The sequence below is a fragment of the Typopeltis vanoorti genome, chromosome 12, assembly GCF_054136105.1.
Source record: "Typopeltis vanoorti isolate ZY-2024b chromosome 12, IOZ_Tvanoo_1.0, whole genome shotgun sequence".
NCBI classification, from domain to species: Eukaryota; Metazoa; Arthropoda; class Arachnida; order Uropygi; family Thelyphonidae; genus Typopeltis; species Typopeltis vanoorti.
Window position 1 is genome coordinate 35,392,182 of NC_143560.1, and position 20,071 is coordinate 35,412,252.

Consider the following 20,071-nt stretch of genomic DNA (forward strand, 5'->3'; position numbering starts at 1 on the left):
CTGTGGTAAAATTTCCATACTTTTTTAAGTTTTTTTTAATATATATTTGGCTATAAAATATGGATGGATCCATAACATTCTCCGTTTTAATAATGTGCTTGTTTTGTTTTTAAGATTATTAGACATACCGAAGTTAACTTTCACTTCCACAATCAACAAGACCATTAAAAAAAATCAACTAACTCAGACACTCCCAGCATATGTTAGTGGATCGATTAACCTACTTTCTTTCTATCATTGTAACTCCATTCGTGTTCAGGTGTCTAAAATTGAGTTTTTATCAGTCGTGTTGTCTGTGTGTGCGTGTATTGATGAAAGAAGGGGGGGGGAAGAAGAACTTGTAACAGTTGACGATGATGACGCATTTGTCAAGTCTGGCGTGTAGAAAACATTCAACAGTCCAAACATTAATAATTTACCGAAAGAATCACGTGAGTTGCTGTAGCAACAGGTTCGGAAACCAAACAGCTGTTAATACACAAAGACAGGAAGCAGACGCAAGAGTCGGGACTCGTGCTTACATCTACCACATGTTATGCGATCAGACGAAGAATAAGAATAAATTAAGTAGACAGGTGGGGGGGAAAGAGTCTGAACAACGAGCAGGCTATAATTTCTGTTTAGAATAATATTCCGTTTATTACCGTTTTAATTTACAGTAAGACTATTGAAATTGATTTTAGAAAAAAGAAAAATAATATTGGTTGGAAAGAAATGGGGTCGAATCCTGTTTAGGATTCCAACTATGTTACTAGCAGAAATCAGAGTCTTAACCAAGAATGAACTGAGGAAGATCACGAAGAGCAGATTACTTGTAATATGTGCTTATTGGAGGGTTGAAGTGGCTTGGAAAAGTTCCATGTTTGGATTCCGGATTATCCAAAGTATTAAGCTTATACTGATGTATTATTGGCTAATATATTTCCATGGGCGAGGATTCTTTAAAAAAAATAATAATAAATCAATATGAACGAAACAAACCTATTTTCGTTGTTTCTTTGAGTTTAGTTCCATTTGTAATTGAACATTTCAGAAAACTGAACTAGCATGAAAAGATGCACGAGATACGATTGAATCCGACCCCCCCCCCCTCTTAATTTCTAGATAATCTTTATAACTCTGTTTGTATCCTTCAATTTTTACTCTCATAAATTATCTTTCTCATTTTTTTTTTTTTTTTATGCAGTTTATTTATTTTTTTCTCTCATCTCCACGTACCTTCCCTCTTTAGGGTGAACATCCTGTTAACCCTTGTTAGCTTCCTCACCGTCAACAGTAGCTCCTATTCCATAAGCTTTTGGCACGTGAACCCCGGCAGGATGGGTGGGGCAACTTCGACGAGACTCGCGCTAAGATACCTTAGCTTATGGGGCGTGTCCGACACACACAGGACGTACGGAGGTCGAAGGAAATGTCATTGCTGTTACGGAAAGTTAGGTAAGGCAGGGGATGACATCGCGTACAAGTGAGGCAATCACTGACGGGAGGGAGGAAGAAGAAGAGTCAAAATGAAGGGCGACAGCATACGAACACATGTCGCGAATAATAAGAATTAAAATTTATCCACAGACTAGCAATACTTATTCAGTATGTGATTATTGAGGTAAAAACAGAAAAAAGAAAAAAAAAACTTGCATCATCTCTCTCTCTTTTTACATAGAGTGATAGGTTAACAACTTCTGCTGCATCTAAATTCCCTTTTGTTCCTCGCACGCACAGGATAAACAACCCCAAGAAGTAACTGCTAATAACGAGCTTTGATGACCTTCTAGTTTTCCGTCCGCATGGGGACATCGTACATCCCCCCAACTTTGTCACTGTGTTCGTATACCTCTTCAACTACTCTTTTCACCTGGTATCTTAGCAACAACTAGAAGCTTGTTTCTATGGTGATCAGCATCGAGTTTGCCAGTATTATTAGATTTTTTCTTTTTTCAGAGGGAGACGCTTAAAAAAAAAGTATAATGGTTTTGAAAGAGAGAGAGAGAGAGAGAGAGAGATGATCGGTCGCATTTACTTTTTTTTACCCCCTTCCTCTTCCTCCGATAAGAAGCACAAGTAGTCCCACCCCTCCTCTAGGCTATATGTCTACGAACCGTGAACACCTCAGGATAAGTAGGGGGGGGGGAATGGAAAGACCTTGAAGTTGTTGCCACTTACTTTTTCACAAAGTATAAATTTCCTTAACAGAGACCAAAACAAAGAGTTGATCTGATCGAATAAGAATAGTCACGTAAAAGATGAAGTATCCATAGCAACAGAAAATGTACATTTCATAATAATAATAATAATAAAAGACAAATTTTTGGAGAGAACACGTTCACTGTCCTTGTGTGATGGTACCACTGATTGTTGTTGTTTTAAAATTACGGTCGAAGCAACTAGAATTATGAGACCAACATATTCTGTTAATTACGTGTGTTCTTCTGTTCACTTTGCCTGTTTTAATGGAAAAAAAGATTCAATTCATATTTCTGTGAATCGCTTTCTCATTTTACTGTACTTAAAATCATTTATCTTTCTTTCTACATCAGTGGTGCAGATAACAGGGATCGAAATAAAATTGAATTCATTTCATACACTAATCTTCTCCTAATCCCAAATACGGATTGATTCAAAAGAGAAAAAAAATAATAAATACGATTGTAATAAATGACAACCGAATCTTTGAGAGCATCTGAGCACACGTTTTCCAACTAGGTGGCGCTGTCATTTAGAAACTACCTATTTGGACAAATCCATTACTTTTCTCTCACTCCCAGTACGTATGCAAATTAGTCATTATGAGCAAACGAATCACAAAAGATGAAATGTCATGTGAACAAAAAAAACACGTGACCTTCCACCCAGAAGATTCAAATGATTCATCTTCTTCAGGCTTTTTTTGTTTTGTTTTGTTTTCTTTTTTCTCCTCAACAACAAACACGGTTAAAAAAAAAAAAGAAAAGATACAAAAAAAAAACAACTAAAAGACAAAAGACAAGTTTTGAATTCAGTTCGGCGAACTAGGAATACGCGACCCTTTCGTCAGGTAATTTTAATTGTTACAGCAGCGAATCTCCTATAAAAGCAAAGAGGTGTGACCTATCTTGTGTTTATACACATTTTTCTTTAAATGCCAAAAGAAAAAAAATAATAATAATTACACATTCGTTACATTTATAAGTACTTGTTCTTTTCAAAGCAGTAGACAAGAGAGACCTCTACTGGCAGGAAAACAAAAGCCTGGCACTGGTATTCATCATAGCAGTGACAAATCAAATACATTCTATAATAGACGCACGCGATGTTAACAACAATGAAAAAAAATAATAATAATAATAAGCTAATTGACATAACATTTACTTAATGCTGCTATGCATTGTTGATGAGTCAGATAATTGTTGTTATAATTGTTAGAATATTTTAGTAGCTGAATTATACGTAAAAAATGCAATTTAGAATTATTATAGGTTAAGATAGGTAAGATCGACATTGAATCTGGGGGATTTTAATTAAAAGTATATTTTTAATATATCCGTCGATCACAAACAAGGCCAGGAAATAAGAAAAACTACAGGAAACAGGAACTATGTAGTATATTTTAAAAAAATGCATAGATGAATGTGAAATTAATCTAATCTAATATACAAGAGCGCTTGGATGCTACAGATGTCTACGCACTTGGAGGCAGTTTTTATCAGGTGAATACAAGTTATATGACCAAGACAGACTTTACGGGGGGTGGGGGGGATGGTGTAGAAGGATGAAAAGGAAACTATTCTTCTTGTGTCTTGACAGCCCGTGTAGATTGTTAGCTTAAGAATGACGCCAGTCTAGTTGCTGATTGTAGGTTTATCTCTCTCTCTCTCTCTCCACACACACACACACACACACACACACACACACACACACACACACACACACACACACACACACACACACACACACACACACACACACACACATCGATCGAAGGAGTTATGTCATTGGATACAGTTTCCTTGTACATCTAATTCACAGACAGGAAAGAGATCAAGGAATGACTGAAGGAAAAAGATAAATAACTGTAGAGAAAGGAAGTTTAAAAATTTGGTACTAACACACACACACACACACCTGACACGTCTTCTTTCTTATTTAATTCTTATTAACTCATTCTTAGCTGAAAAGACTAATAAAGACAAAATTCATTAGAATAAAGAATAATACTGGATGGTACTGTTTGTTACAGACATCGGTATGTCATGTTTCTTTACAAAACCAGGGGCGTTAGTTTCTCAAACGTCATGATACATTTAATGAACTCCCACGTGATCACTCCTCTGGACAGTCAACTAGGACGCATTAATATTACAAGGTAACAAAATGATTTGGTGGCAATCCCTTTTTTTTATATGACACTTCCTGTTAAGTCCCCATGTAAACAGTCGATTGGTATTCGTATCGTGTGATTAGGGTCGCTAGTAAAACTCATAAACTTCGAACATCGGCCATCTACAAGGATATACAATTGCATCCATCAAATAAGGTACATGGATTAGTTTGAGGAGGTGCTTCTTGTTGGTCAAGGCAACACTATAGACTTAGTGTATCCTGGAACATTTGTCATGATTGTGTCCTGTTTTACGCTGAGGTATTCAGTGTTCTGCATTGAGGGTCTTTAGGAAGAGAGAGAGAGAGAGAGAAAATGAAAGATTATATAAAAATAGAAAGAGCGAAAGGAAAAGAGAAAAAAAAAAGGAGATTATTATAGTTTTAATTGCAGTGCGCGCACGGGCACACACACACACACACACACACACACATACATAGTGATTCATGTTGAAGTGTCAGGAATAACAAAGTACGTGCAGCTGGAATGAAAATAATTTGAACACACACACACACACACACACACACACACACACACACACACACACACACACACACACACACACACACACACACACACACACACACACACACACAGAAGTATTTACAAAGAATGGCTGGTTTATATATTATGTAACGCTTTGGAAGTGGGGGATCTTTATCTTTTTTTACCGTAAATAAAAAAAAAATATATATATATATATAAAAAATAAAATAAATAAAAACAAAAAATCCTTAATCTACCCAAGGTACGCATGGGCTAGCTACAGGTTCATAAATAAACCTTTTGTAGGTGGGAGACACATAAAAAAAAAAGTCTGGAGTCCTATTGCACAGCCTGGGCTTCTAAAAATTCCCAAAATAGATTGTTAAATAATATTCGGACTACTCCTAAGCTTTTCTTTACAGCATGTGTTTTTTTTTTTTTTTTTTTTTTTTTTTTTCAAAGAAAGGGATCGCATAACTTATATACTTGTTAAGCTTCAGCAAACCGTGTTTTGCTAAAACGCCCTCTATGTATACACCATGTAAACTAATCAATTGTTGGAAAATTGTAATTTACAGAGCTCAAGGATTGTAGTGAAATACGCAAATAATCATCTTTGAAGGATAAAAGAAGCCGAAAAATTATTTTATTGGAATATTTTTATGCTTTTAGTGGTAGTTTGGCTTTTGTTGTGTTGATGTGTGACTTGACTCGAACATTTTCAAGTTGCTGGAGTGAATCCAACTGTGGAAAGAAAACAATTGCTCTTTAGAAGACTCTGATGGCTGCAATCGTACGTAACACCCACCGTATTAAGAGACAGAAAGAACAAGGCGTGCGAAAGGCGAACGAATTTACCGAGAAAAAAAAAGAATGACTTATCTAAGTCTCAAGTACAAGATGGGGAAAATTGAAACGGAGATTAAAAATACAATTAAAATCAGGGACATCAAAGAATCGTGTCCATTTGGTAATTCCACCTTATCTATTTGGGACGAAACTCAACTGTCCATTTGGGACTGCCGATGGCCACAGAAAAACCTTGGATGAACAACTGTGGCAGAGACCTCGCAATCGCTCGGATTTTTTTTTTTTTTTTTTTTCATGGTTCCTTGCCCTTATCTATTCGATCAGCTGTTTGTGTAAGATCTCATTAACACCTCTTCGTTTCCACCAATCTCATCTGTCTCTCGGAATTCAATTCTTTCTTCTGTTTCTCGGTCAGACATCGCACAGTATCTATGATGGATTGCAGTCTAGAGACCCACGTACCCAAAACACAACCCTAATCATAGTCGTATAGGCGACATAATCAAAGGGGGGACAAAGAAGTACACCTAATCAACTTGGGTGGCAAGAAATTCAAAAACTGGTTTCACAGTGCGTGAGCTTCTGCTTACCAACCCTTCCATCGCCATACTGTTCAAGTTCGGGTCAAGTAAAGGGGGAGGGGGGAAACGAGTAGTATACACGCAACACATTATTAGCTATTTGTACAGGAAGGCTAGCGCCCTCTACGTTCAAAAGGGGTTTTGCATATTTATAAGTCTTGTACTTCCACTGGCATGCTTTGTCTCCATTGTTTTGTCTATCCATCGGTCTTTTACAGTTCTCTTTGCAGTCTGACATGTATGACCCTTACGTAATCTTCACCTCTTTTGGATCGTAATCGTGTCTTGATCAATTACTGGACCACGTGCAATGAACATCTTTCAAAAAAAAAAAAAAGGAATATTTCGAGTTCACACCAGCTACGTACGGGTCACATGCTTGTTTCTAGGTACATAAGTATACGAACCCCAGGTGGGAGTCGTTGGCATCTTCGTGAACCCAGCTTGGCTAATAGATAGAGATCGGGGCATCCCCCTTCCAACAAATGAGTACGACAGGATTTTGTGATTTTTTTTTTTTTTTTTTGTTAAATAACAATTTGTCAGAACTGTAAGAAAGTCCCGAATAAATTTTAAAATAACTATAACTAATGAAGAAAAAAATTGAAGAAAATTACAAGAAGATCACACACACACACACACAAAGTTAAATCCTTCGTTATTCTCTATTTTGATGTCTTTTTTTTTTACATCAGATGAGAAAACTATGCCTCACGACTTTAAATTCCGATTCTCCACACACATACACAATAGCCAATCGTTTCTTTCCATGTATCCCCCCCACCCCCCAAAAAAAGAGTTCCATATTTTCGAGTGATTCCTTCATACGTTTGAATGGACGCATAATGTCTAAACATGAAGGACAATTAGTATAGAACGAAGTGTATTTCCACTCTTATAACAACTCAATCTTAAGACGCAAAATGGCAAAATTATTACAGTTTCCAACAACGTATTCTTGACTTGCCAAATCACTCCAAATCCTGTATTGTCTTGTACGTTGTGCTACTCAAACAAACATAAAACAACCATTCCTATCTTATTGTAATTGCCTAACTGAATGGTCACGTGGAAAATTATACTGTAATGAAGTTAAACCATTCTCCAGTTGGCTAATTCTTTTTTAAAGTTACGTAAATTCACCGATCCAGTTGACGAAGACTATTCCACATATTTTCTACCCAAACAATACAAAATGAACTTCATACCTCTCATATTTGTTCTACCATTTTTATTCTTCTTCATCCTGGAACTAACTTATAACGCTTCAATTAATCTCAGTCTCATGTTGTTAGATAAATTCATCACACTACAAGTAATCAATAGTTTTCTCATTTGATAATTATAAAGAAACTATCATGGTCCAATCTCTCTCTCTATACATACTTAGTCAATCTTCTCTGAATATCCTCGATTTTCTTCATATCCATTAAAAATCTAATCCAATATTGGCCTGCCTGCAATCCATTACTTCAACTGGTTGTTGTTTTGCCAATATCAATCCTGAATATCAATTTTCTGTTGTTCTCGCGGTTAGCCTAGAGTGGCTATAGTATTTTTATGTCGTGCTGTGCGATGCCATACGTTATGGCGTGGATTGTGTTAGTATGGTATATCATGTGTTGACAACAAATCAGAATTTTAAATTTATTAATTGACTATTGTTGTATTTTATTTACTTAAAAATTACTGAAATGCCTCCGAAAAAGTCTGATTTTCTTTTGGTCTGATTTCTTTCCAAGAGATAGATGAACTTAACCAGCTTTTCAGGCCAGTAACAACTCAGAAAGTCGAAAAAGGAGCTGATCCCAAATCAGTACTTTGTGCTTTTTATAAACGAGGTCACTGTGCTAAAGGAGACAAGTGTCAATTTTCTCATGATCCAAGTGTGGAAAGGAAAAGCGAAAAGAGAAATATATATGTTGATGTTCGGGATGATGATGACAATATGGAAAATTGGGATGAAGATAAATTAAAAGAAGTTGTAGAAAAAAAACATGGGGAGGCAGAAAAAAAATTGCCAAAAATAGAAATTATATGCACATTTTTTCTGGATGCTTTTGGAAAATAACAAATAGGGTTGGTTCTGGGAGTGTCCAAATGGAGGAAACAAATACCATTATCGACATGCCCTTTCTCCAGGCTTTATGCTAAAAAAAGACAAGAAGAAAGAAGACAAGAAAGAAGAAATATCAATTGAAGAGCTGGTGGAAAGAGAGAGGGCCCAGCTTGGGAGCCAGTTAACAAGAATTACTCTTGATACATTTTTAGCATGGAAACGAAGAAAACTCAAAGAGAAGGAAGACGTCAAACTCAAAGAACAGGAACGCAAGAGGGCAGAGTTTAAAGCAGGACGTCATGTTGGGCTTAGTGGGCGAGATATGTTTACCTTTGATCCAGAATTGGCTCAAGAAGACCAAATGGAAGAGGGAGAAGATTGTTATGATATCTTATCCAGAGAAGAATATGACGATGACAATCCTGAGATCAATTCATGCTGTAAAGAAGTTACTTATGCATTTTTAAATTCACAAATTGGAGATGTGGCTCAAACAGATCCTACACCTATTTCTAGACACTGGGAGGAAAATGCATCTTTAATTCATTTTTGATATTAAATTTTATTTCATTTGATTTTGTAGAACTTTCGCAAGCAGCTGGAGGTGACGGTGTTGCTACTGTGCTAGCAGATGCTGTGCCTATTGATGAAAATCTGTTTGAAGATGATGATGATGATTGAGAAGAACTAGAAGAAGATTTAAAAGAAATGGGAGTCAATTAATGATTACTGTATAGTGAGGGGGGGGGGATTAAAAGAGAAAATACCTGACACAAAAAAAAAAAAAAAAAAAAAGTTAGCCTAGTGGCTGTGCGCTTCTCAACCATATGTCTGGGGAAGGAGTGCCCTAGGTTCGATTCCCGTCGACGGCCGTTGAATCACCATACGAAACAAATGAATGAATTCTCTGTCAGCCAAATTATCAAAATCTTCTTATTCATTAACTTTTTCTAAAGCCTACCCATCCATTTAACTTACATCCATCTCATATTATACCTTAGCTAATCGGATATTCTCGCATTTGTTCAAATTAAAGTTTAAATTCTCTCCATTTCTCTCCATTCACTGTTCCAATTTCTTAAGATCCTGTAATGATCTTAAATCACTTGAACAATCGCGTACTACTTTGCCCAACTTTATCAGCCAACAGGGACATTTTAACCTAAATAATTTATATTAAACAAAAGAGTTGAATCCTGCTCTTAACAACTTGGTTTTTCGAAGACTCTTCTCTAAACACCACTTGTTATCGTCTATCAGTCAACTGTTGTGCCATCCACCTCACTAGATGATCGCCAATATATATTTTGCACATTACAATCAGTAAAATTTTATGCAATCAGTAAAAACAAACAAACAAACAAAAAAATCCAGCTCTGTGTGTGTCCCGTATCTTCACAAGTATTCTGAATTGACGTAGTTGGGTTTATAAGGATTTATTATTACTTGTAATGTCTCAAAGAATAATCTCAACTTAAAATTAAGTCTGTATAATCTCTATTTGCATGTAATTAACTTCTTCGGACATTGTTTTAAAGAAAGTTATTGTATACATAAGAACACTTACTACGAACAAATTAAGAATATAGCAATAGACTCGTGACTCGTAATTTTTCACAATATTGTCCATCTGTTTGTGTCAAAGCGTTTTGAAGCTTAGCTTCCAGACAACAATCAACAAAAACTCTCAAGTACTTGCAAGACTTCGTTGATTCAGTCCTTCAGTATTTTCATAGCATAAGTAGAAACAAAATAAGATTTTTTAGAGTCTTAGGGTGTCAGAAAACCGAATGGGTTGAATTCATCATTATTTCTTGGGGGGGGGTGTAATGTGAACACGATGGTGTTGACCTAGATGGCTTTTGTTGTGTAGACATCTGAAGTTAGCTCATTATTAAGGTGGTGTTCTAGCATTTCCCATCTAAATGAGAGGTATTGTATTAGCTGAACTATACAAGCGGATGGCCTTCTGTCTGCCTCACCTGTCAATCCACAAATTGGGAAATGCTACGCTAAGAAAAAGCCATTAGCTTGACTTGTATTCGCAGAGCTCGGACATTAATCATTGCTAACGCATCGAATGTCCCAAACTATTGTCATTGCAGCACACATTCCAGAGAATCCAGTAACCTCTTAGCCTGTTTGTGTCATTGGGATAAGGAAGACGCCCACAATTGTAGCACGGGACTTTATCTGTCACTTAACAAGTGGCTATAAAAGTATACCCTATTAATTATACACCTTATTAGCAGTTTTTAAGTGCGATTCATCAGATAAACTTTATTAACATAACAAATTCGTACGAACTATTAAGGATTAGCCTTAGAAACAAACCCGTTTCAAAGAGACTTCAAATAATACAAGTTCAGTGCTCTATATTAATATGGTACGTGAAATACGAACAGGTGTAAGAAAAGAAAGAATAAATAAAAGCAGCACGTGTAGAGAATAGAGGTCGTTGAACGTCAGTCCTGAAAAATAATGAAAGAAATAGAGATGACAAGAAAGAGAGAGAGAGAGTAAAACGCCTGATTATCCTTCTTTATTCATTTCTGCTTGTATCGCCTTATTGGTTGATTTGCAATCATTACTCTTCAATGCTTAGCCTAACCTTGCTTGATATATTGCAGCAGATTACTCTTTTCCCATTCGCCTGGCATTTGTGTTTTCTTACGTACCCTTGAAATTCTTCTTCTTCTTCTTCAGTAGTTGTTGGCATATAATTTTGAGATCTTCCTATTCAGTTACCGAAATATTCTCCACCTGTTTTCTCTCTCTTTTTTTTTATTTGTTTGTTAGCATGTTTCTTTGAAATCAGTCAGTTACTCGTCAAGACTCCAACATTATCAGATTTATATTTCTATCGTCTAAGGAACTTTGTACCGTATCAATCCACCTATATCTTGGTCTTCCTCTGGGTCGTTTTCCTGCCAGCCTGACAGAGAACACTTGTTTTACTAATCTTTCCTCGCCCATTCTATTTAAGTGACCATACCACCTGAGATTAGAGCTGCTAACACATTCCTGGATGCTTACAATGTCAAGTTCTATCCTAATATCCACGTTTTTAATATGATATTGCCATTGATGCCATCTGTTCACGCCTATAATCTTTCTCAGGATATCTGCGGTCTCTAGTCTTTGGTCAAGCGTTTTACTTCTGACCCAGCTCTCAGATCCATAAGTTAAAACTGGTGTGAACACTGTCTTGTATATAGCTAATTAAGTGATCCGACTAATTTCTCTCTTATTCCATATGAATTTATTCAGTTGACTTCCTACCATACCAGCTTTGTTGATTCTGTTGTCTATTTCCATATTTAATTTACCATCTTCACTAAAAATCGTGCCTAAGTAACTGAAATGTTTTACTTGTTCCACAAGTTCCTGTTCACAACACAGTTGACATTTTCAACGATTCTGCCTATTTTCATTGTCTTTGTCTTTTTATTGCTGACCTTCATACCATATCTATTACAACAGCTATTCAATTTAGTCAGGGAATCTTGCAGACTTGTAGCGGATTTATTTAGAAGTATAACATCGTCTGATATTAACATCTCCAATTCTGATATCATGTTTAATACCACTTTCCTTCATAATGTGATCTATATAGGTAATGTACATCCTTGTCTCACACCAGATTTAACATTAAAACATCTTCCTGTACTTCCTTCAATTCTAACTGCTGACTGCTGAACTCAAATAAAGGCTAAGTATTGCTTGATATAATGCCCCATTGACACCATATAACTGCAGCGTATTGAATAGCTTCTCTCTTGGCACCTTGTCATATGCCTTTTCCAAATCGACAAAACTTAAATACAAATCTTTGTTACATTCCCATGATTTCTCGACTATTTGTCGTAAAGTGAAGATCTGATCCTGACAGCCTCTATTTGGCCTGAATCCAGCTTGTTCTTCACCAAGCTTTTCTTCCACAATTCTTCTCAACCGTTTCTCAAGTATACTTGCATAGATTTTACCAGGAACACTCAGTAGGGAAATACCTCTGGAATTCTCACATGCAGTTTTATTTCCCTTTTTATATATGGGTACTATGAGAGCTCTACTCCAATCATCGGGAATTCGTCCCTCTGTCCAGGCTTTCTGAATTATGCAGTGCAGCCACTGTAAGACTTTCATACCACCATACTTCAGCATTTCTGGTCGAATATCATCTACTCCTGCTGCCTTTCCACATTTCAAGCCTTTGATGGCTTTTTCTACTTCAAGTATGGATATGTATTCCTGACTGCATGCCTGGTCAGTGTTTTCTACCACTGTGCTGTCATCACTGCTTGTTTCATTTAGCAGTTTTTCAAAGTAATTACTCCATACTTCAAGGATATCTTTTTTCCCCGTTTTCATATAACCTTTATCATCTCTAATTCCTTTTACAGCACTCTTTCCTCCATTCTTAAGCTTCTTCAACAACCTCCAGAATATTTTGCCACCTTCTTGATATTTATTTTCTATATTCTTGCCAAAGTCCTCCCATGACTTTTGTTTAGCTAGTTTTACAGTGTTTAGCATTCTTACATTTGTCTCTTTATTCTCTAAGAGCACAAGCTGACTTATTTTCCAGGAACTTTTGATATGCTTTCTTCTTTTCCTTCACTGCCTCTCTAACTTCCTGTGTCCACCATAGAGTTCTGATTTTTTTTTATCCTTGTAGACAACCTCACCACATGCCTCTCTGGCTGAATCAATCGGGTTTTCTTCAAGGCTTGCCACTGAATCTCCAAGGTTTGGTTCATGTTCTCAAACTCTTTCATTTTTTCTTCAATACTCTTTGTGTATTTTAGTCTACAGTTCACATCTGAGAGCTGCTCAACTTTTATTCGCTTTAAAACTTTCTTACATGTTATTCTTTTCCACATGAAATTCCATTTTATCCTGCTCAAGACTAAATAGTGATCACTTCCATGAGTTTATATCCTATTTGCTTAATTATGTTATACGTTTGTGTAAGATTATCCTGGCCTTTCATATCTTCTTCTATTGTGCACATCATTTAATTAAGGGGGAAAGTTTTCTTCCTTCCACAGATTTTATGTGCATGACATCTCGGTTTTTTAATGCTCCGTCTTTAATCAAAGTCAGACCTGCAAAATCTTTGTATGTTTTTACTTGTTATTGGTTGAGCACATTTTTGATGTAAAGCCCAGCTTCTTCGTATATATTTTCAACCTCTACTTTTTTTCTTTAATTTGAAGTTTGATATTGAGTGCGCTTTCATTTCTTTCTTGTTTCTTCATTGGGATTCTGCATCTGTCCATCATTTTGATCACGTAATTGAACGTCGGTCCTAAAAAATGAAAAAAGAAATAGAGACGACCCAAACAAGCTCTTGATGTTGCATCAATAACACTTGATGAGGATCCTTGATCTACAAACACCTGATTAACCCGATTTAATGCTGCACCACTGGGATTATCTGAATTCTTTCACGAATGTCTTTATGAGGAAAATATGCAGAGGATATAAAACGACATTTTTACTCACCGCAAAATTCTATCAGTCTCTTCATTATCGATAGCGTGGGTATGTGCCGACTGTCCCAGTTCTTCCCGTCCACCACTGGTATTAAAATCTTGAATAACCATTTTTATGTTTTTAGTTCTGAATTATACAGCCCCTCCATTTTCCAGAAAAAAGAAAATCCATTTTTAAAACCACTTTTGGATTCGACTCTATCATTCTCATCATCGGACTCGAGTAACAAATTCGAACAGATAATTTACTGACAAATATCACAAACCTTTACATAACATGTGTTAAACCAAAACTGACCGCATAAACAGTGTGGAATAGCACTCGTCATATATGCATGCGCAGCTACTCATGACCTCCAAGCTATACACTGGATATGTGTAAGAGTATTTATATTAAACAATTTGTTAGTATCTGTCAGATCAGCCGCGACCTCCGCAGGGTTAACTAGTAGCAAGGGAATGAGTTCTTAGCCCATTGCCACGTCCCCACCTACCTGGGCTGCTATACTTCCAGGCAATGAGTCTAAATGGTCTGTGGAGCCCTAACAGAAAACAAATTCCAAGTCAGGGATTTCTCCATCGTAGGAACGTGCCTGGTAGATTGCTCCCCCCCAAGAGCTTTATTTATTTATATATTTATTATTAAGAGAGACCTCCAGGGAGTCAGAGACTCATCGAGGAAGGCCACAAACTACACACACACCAGCTATCGTACTTATTCTTGAATTCATTCGCACTGCTTGCACTCACAACATCCAATAGCAATCCATTCGAATTATGCACTACATCACGAGAGAAAAATCTAGCCCTCATCCCCCTTCTTAGCGGCATTCATTCTCAGCTTCCAAGGATATATTTTTTGGAAAGAAGATTCTTCGTGAGATTTTTTTTAGTCATCTTTTTATTTTCTTTTAAATGAACACGTTCGTTCTATATCACATGGTATTAATGTTGTATAGTTTTGCAAACTTTCTTGGAGAAATTCAGGTAAAAAAACAAATCAAGTGTACGATCTACTTTATAAATGGCTCGCATGACGTGGACCTACTCCAACCCACACCATTTTGAAAACTTTAATACAATAAAAGATAAATCAAATCGTAGTATGCATGAAATGGAGCATTGGCTGATAGAGAAAATAATGAAAATGTAGGAAGTAAGAAGATAAAGGAACACACAGTGCAACTTTTGATAAAGTATTAACCTGACAAACACAGACCATTAAATAAACAAACAGATTTAAAAAAAAAAAAAAAAGACAAATTTTCTCTTATTCGGTCTAGAAGGCGTTGATATGTTTGACCTATCCACTTTTAGCGGAACGTTTATGTATTTTAGGTGGTAAGATTATTTTGATGTTAGAATCATCTTGAATTGCATCTTCGGCATTAAAATCTGAAGATGCAATCTTCAGTGGTAAAATCATGCTGTTCTTATATTAAATATTAGTTGTCTCATCGTAACACCCGAAAAATTATGTCAATATATATTTCACTAATACCACTGATTTTTCTGTATTTACGTGTCTCCAATTGTTAATATATAAAAAAAACGCTGTACAAGAAAAAAAGAGAGATATATCAGAAAGAGTGAGTGAGTGAGAGAGAGAGAGAGAGAGAGAGAGAGAGAGAGAGAGAGAAAGGTGTGTTCAGTAATGTGTTGCACCTGTGTTAGCATCCATTTGTAGTTAATGGTTGCTTCCTTGTCGAGTTGGATTGTTGCAGTTACCTCTAGCAATTGGGAATGAGCCTTGTTAGCATGGCAGACCAGTGTGGGACAGTTAAACTATTGGAGTGTCACTAATTAGCTGGCAAATTCTCTGAGAACGGAAGGTTTCATTAGAGGAAAAGTGGTCAGCTGGAATGAGGGTAATTACTGAATCGACAGCACCTTAATGATATTTCGAAACCTGGGGTCGTAAATTATAGAAACACCCTGCAATGGTGACTACCGGTTGTACCTCTGAAGAAAGCATCTTAGATGTTGAGAACAGCGCTAACGTTAAGCCTAATTATGTCTCTTGGGTGTAAAATGAGTAGCAAAACAAATATGTAAACTAAAGTACATTATTTAAATGAGCATTTGTGTGATCAGCTTATGGTTAGGTTAATAATGTTATTGTAATATGAATGCTGCTACCCTTCTGGCATTTATTTTCATAGATATTTGTAAGGCCATTCCATCTTAACCGGTTCTCGATGTGTTGTGTTTTACAGTTGTATAGAATTCATTTATAAGATTATAACATGTTTATTTTACCGCGAAAGATGAACAGCGTTATTTTACAGCAGAAGATGAACAGCATGATTTTACAGCAGAAGATGAACAGCATGATTTTACCGCTGAAGATGAGCAACGCATGATTTTACCGCTGAAGATCATTTTCAGATTTTAATGCTGAATATGAGCAGCGCATGATTTTACTGCTGAAGATCATTTACAGATTTTAATGCTGAATATGAGCAGCGCATGATTTTACAGCCTGAAGATTGCATCTTCAGATTTTAATGCTAAAGATGAGCAGCACATGATTTTAATGCTGAAGATCATTTTCAGATTTTAATGCTAAAGATGAGCAGCGCATGATTTTACTGCTGAAGATACAAGTCAAGATGATTCTAACATCGAAAACGTACATCAAAACGATCTTAACACCTAAAATACATAAACATTTATTAACTAGCTCAAGATCTGCTAACAGCCCTTTAAATTACACGCAAACAGCCAAAAAAGGTGGGTATGAAATACGGAGTTGGTTAATATTCAGTGCACGGCACATGTAAAATTCCCTGTGACCAATAATTACTATGAGTAGCCAATAAAACGCACTAATGTGCGCACTTCACAGGAGCTTCCGAGGTTGCACAGTAGCTGCGACGAGACAGCTAAACCGGTTTTCCACGTGCTTTGACGACCTTCCTTTTCTCCAATCCATGTGTCTATAAGTTGACTAAGATAACATACACAAGGCGTAGGAGCAGGAAATATCCGCTTTTTATCTGGCACAAAATATAACCAAACACTACCCTATCTTCACAGAAATCTAAAGATCGATATCATTCCCATTGTCCGTTAGATGGCGTTAGTCAAAGTGACAGCCAACTTAATGGAGGTGGTTTCTTTTTCGATGACTTGTCCTTGATCTGCTGGAATGAGGTCAATGGTCAGTATGAAAATTCTTAACGGAGATTTAGTTTTTTTTTAGATTATCATTCGAAGAACAGTTTCAACGGCTGAGAAAGGTAGTTGTGTTTAATGTCGTTTCTGACTGACTGGGCCTCCTACTGAGAGTGGGTAAAATCGGCCCCCCCCATCTCCGACAACTCTAAAAGCAGGTAAAGTGGAAACACCTTTGGGCCTACTCTACAAATATAAGTAGGCATATAAATAGGAGTATAAGCTTCAAATAAGTTCATCCTTTTTCTAATTTTGGTAGTCCAGGACGCATATCTCTTGATTAAGATTTAAATTTCGACAAAAACTGGCGGATTCATCCCTTTCTAATGTCTTTAATACCAACTCCCTTTCTTTGAATTTTGATGTTGGCGATGCAATTTTCAAAAAGTTCATCGCAAGTCAGGTTAGGACTCTAAGATCATCCAGCTATCACAGCGAACACGAACAAGGTACGAGAAAGGAGAAATGTTGGAACATGAAAATTGAGAAAAAAGGTTAGTCTACTTCAACCAATGAAAAAGATGTCCAGTCAGTCGGATTCACCCATCAATTTCTGATATTTGGCTAAAATATTCAATTAGATCATTAATCTTCCATTGCTGAAGCTTCTGATATAAAGTGCCTAAAAAATTGACGCCCTCGAGTATCGTGGATGAGCTAAGGATTAGATAATACAAGAGTTTTCTCAAGATAAAACAGTATTTTTTTAGATACTTCAGGATTCCAATAAACACGATAGTGGTTCCACAGTGAATGATCTTCCACCTAAAGGCAATCCCAAACGTCCATGCCCATAACAGGAGTCGAATCCACAGCCTGATTCACTGCTGTATTATTATTCATCTAAGTTGGTGGTGATTATTATGCCCACCAACTTACAAGCTGCATTTTTCTTGTACCGTGCAGTCATTTACTTGAGTATGGAACGTCGAACCAGTTTGGTTTTGAGAACGTACTTAACTGTGTTCACATAGTCCTGTTTCGAGTCAGTTCATATTGCAAAAATTGCGAAAAAAATAATTGGATACATTACTTGAAATGCGTATCGAACCAGCGAATAGATTCAAAGTTCTTTTGTAACCAATGGGTGAGTTGTTTCCATTGGCGATTTCACTGGCAAAACCTTTCCTTTCTTGCATGGCTTCAATTTCCTCTAATTATTATTATTATTTTAGTTGATGGTTGACACGGTCTCTCTCACACACACACACACACACAAATAAGAAATTCGTAGTAGTTGATTATCTAATACTACCTCCAGTCTATTCGACATTATTCGCTACATTTCATGTCCGTTTAATGGCAAAAATTAAACAAATAATAAATAATATTTAACTACTTTGACGGTCTACCCTTTCCTTGTACAACGTTTATTTATTTTGCTTCCAAAAAAAAAAAAGTCCAATATTTCCTTCTATTTTCTATGCGAGACCACCAGAGGTCGCTTATCCAAGGTTATTTAGTTATTGCTGTAATATCGCAAAACGTGTATTTCATTTATTATTACCTATTTACGTAAGCGCTATCGTGGCCTTCCTACATACCATCCATTTGGAAACGTAAAGCTATTTATTTAGATTGGACACTGCGTCTACTGTAACCTTAAGTGATGCGGAAGGATAATGGGATCTAGATGGATGCTGAATGATCTCTACCGATGCCTGTAACGAACGTCATCTCTCCCAGAGACTGGTGGATAAAACTGCATCGATGACACTCCATCTCGATTAAACAATGCTGATTAAATAGAAAAGAATCTACTAGGCCTTTAGTGTATAGAAATAACATTGCATAGACATCCGGACTTTCTCTTTCTTTCTCTCTCTCCCTCGCTAGAATACAGCGACGAGGATGGCAGCAGCGCTTGCTACATTGGTGAGTTTCTTTGTTCGGTGAATCCGGCAGCAATGTGACCTCTCACTAGCGGAGCAGCTGCAAGCTTCCTCCTGGGAACTCCCACAGTCTACAACCCTAACGATAACCCTAAATCTAGTGTTAGCTGGCATTAGAGTAAGCATTAATACAAACACTTCTCGCACGATACAGATAGCGGAACAGTATACGGCCTTACCTTGCGTATTTTCTGATATTCCCCTCTTGTCTTGCTTGTCCGAAACTTGGCGGGAATACGTAGCGTTCCTTCCTAGCGACGCGACCTTGGCACCACATGAAGTGCTCCGTGTGTCGGCCATATTGATTAGTTACCCCACCCGACATCCGGGGCTTGCGTGACTGACACACCCAAGCCTACACACCCACCTACTCGGGAAAAGCGATGCTTGCACTTTCACGCCTTGCGCCCCTGACTTGCTACCATAGCAACGGGTGCGTGCTCACAAACTGACGGGGTTTGAGGTTGTCAGACGAGCGGAGACAAAACGCGTACGACTTTACAAGTCGGGAAAGTTGTTGAACGACACTAGCGCCTTTCAACTGTAAACTTTAAAGGTCCACGTGGTTTTGTTTACACGTTCTTCATTGTTGCTACTTTGGGCGCATTTCAGTTTGAACGTGTGGTTCGTTTTCAGTTGGAGTTTTATTGTTGACGAGTCATTTAGTAATTAGCATTTCATACACATGCGTAATACGATTTTACAAATCGTCATGGACACCAACTTCTTTTTTTAGTTATTTTCTATGAAGATAATTTTTTGATGTTGTTGTTTATTGCTTTTCATATGTGAACTTGTTTTTCGATTTATAATTTCAAAGAAGAATTTTTTTCGGGTTATTTAACGACATTTCTGATTTTCTTCAATCCTGAAAATTCATATGAAATGTATTTTTTGTTGTTGTTCTAATTGTTTTAATGGCTTCTATGCTGTTGTCCGTATATTTCTGAGTAGCATAGACATCGGATGGGCAATTAAACCAATTATTTCTTCTTCTTTTTTTTTTTCTTTTTAGCAGACTAGTCTTAGTTGAATTCACTACTATATTCAAAACATCATCATCATCATCATCATCATACGTATCAAGGATTTAGGCCTAGCATGGCCTGTCCTGGTTTTCTTTTTCCTAATGGCTTGTACTTTAAGGCTTGTTTTGGTAATCTTTCTGTTTTCATTCTTTGAACGTGTTCCATCCATCTATGTTTATATTTTTT

The 20,071-nt window shown here is 36.8% G+C and overlaps 1 protein-coding gene and 1 pseudogene across 1 annotated transcript in view; one reads left to right on the top strand and one right to left on the bottom strand.

The window, feature by feature from the left end:
* The window catches only part of LOC150100687 (uncharacterized), a 185,840-nt gene extending 166,653 nt beyond the window's left edge, over positions 1-19,187 (bottom strand). The window contains exon 1 of the mRNA XM_090401119.1: positions 19,037-19,187. Within this exon, the coding sequence (XP_090257245.1) occupies positions 19,037-19,157 (121 nt within the window). The 5' untranslated portion in view covers positions 19,158-19,187. The remainder of the gene's footprint in view (positions 1-19,036) is intronic.
* On the top strand, positions 5,741-9,013 carry LOC150100689 (zinc finger CCCH domain-containing protein 15 pseudogene; annotated as a pseudogene).
* Positions 19,188-20,071: the final 884 nt, after the last annotated feature.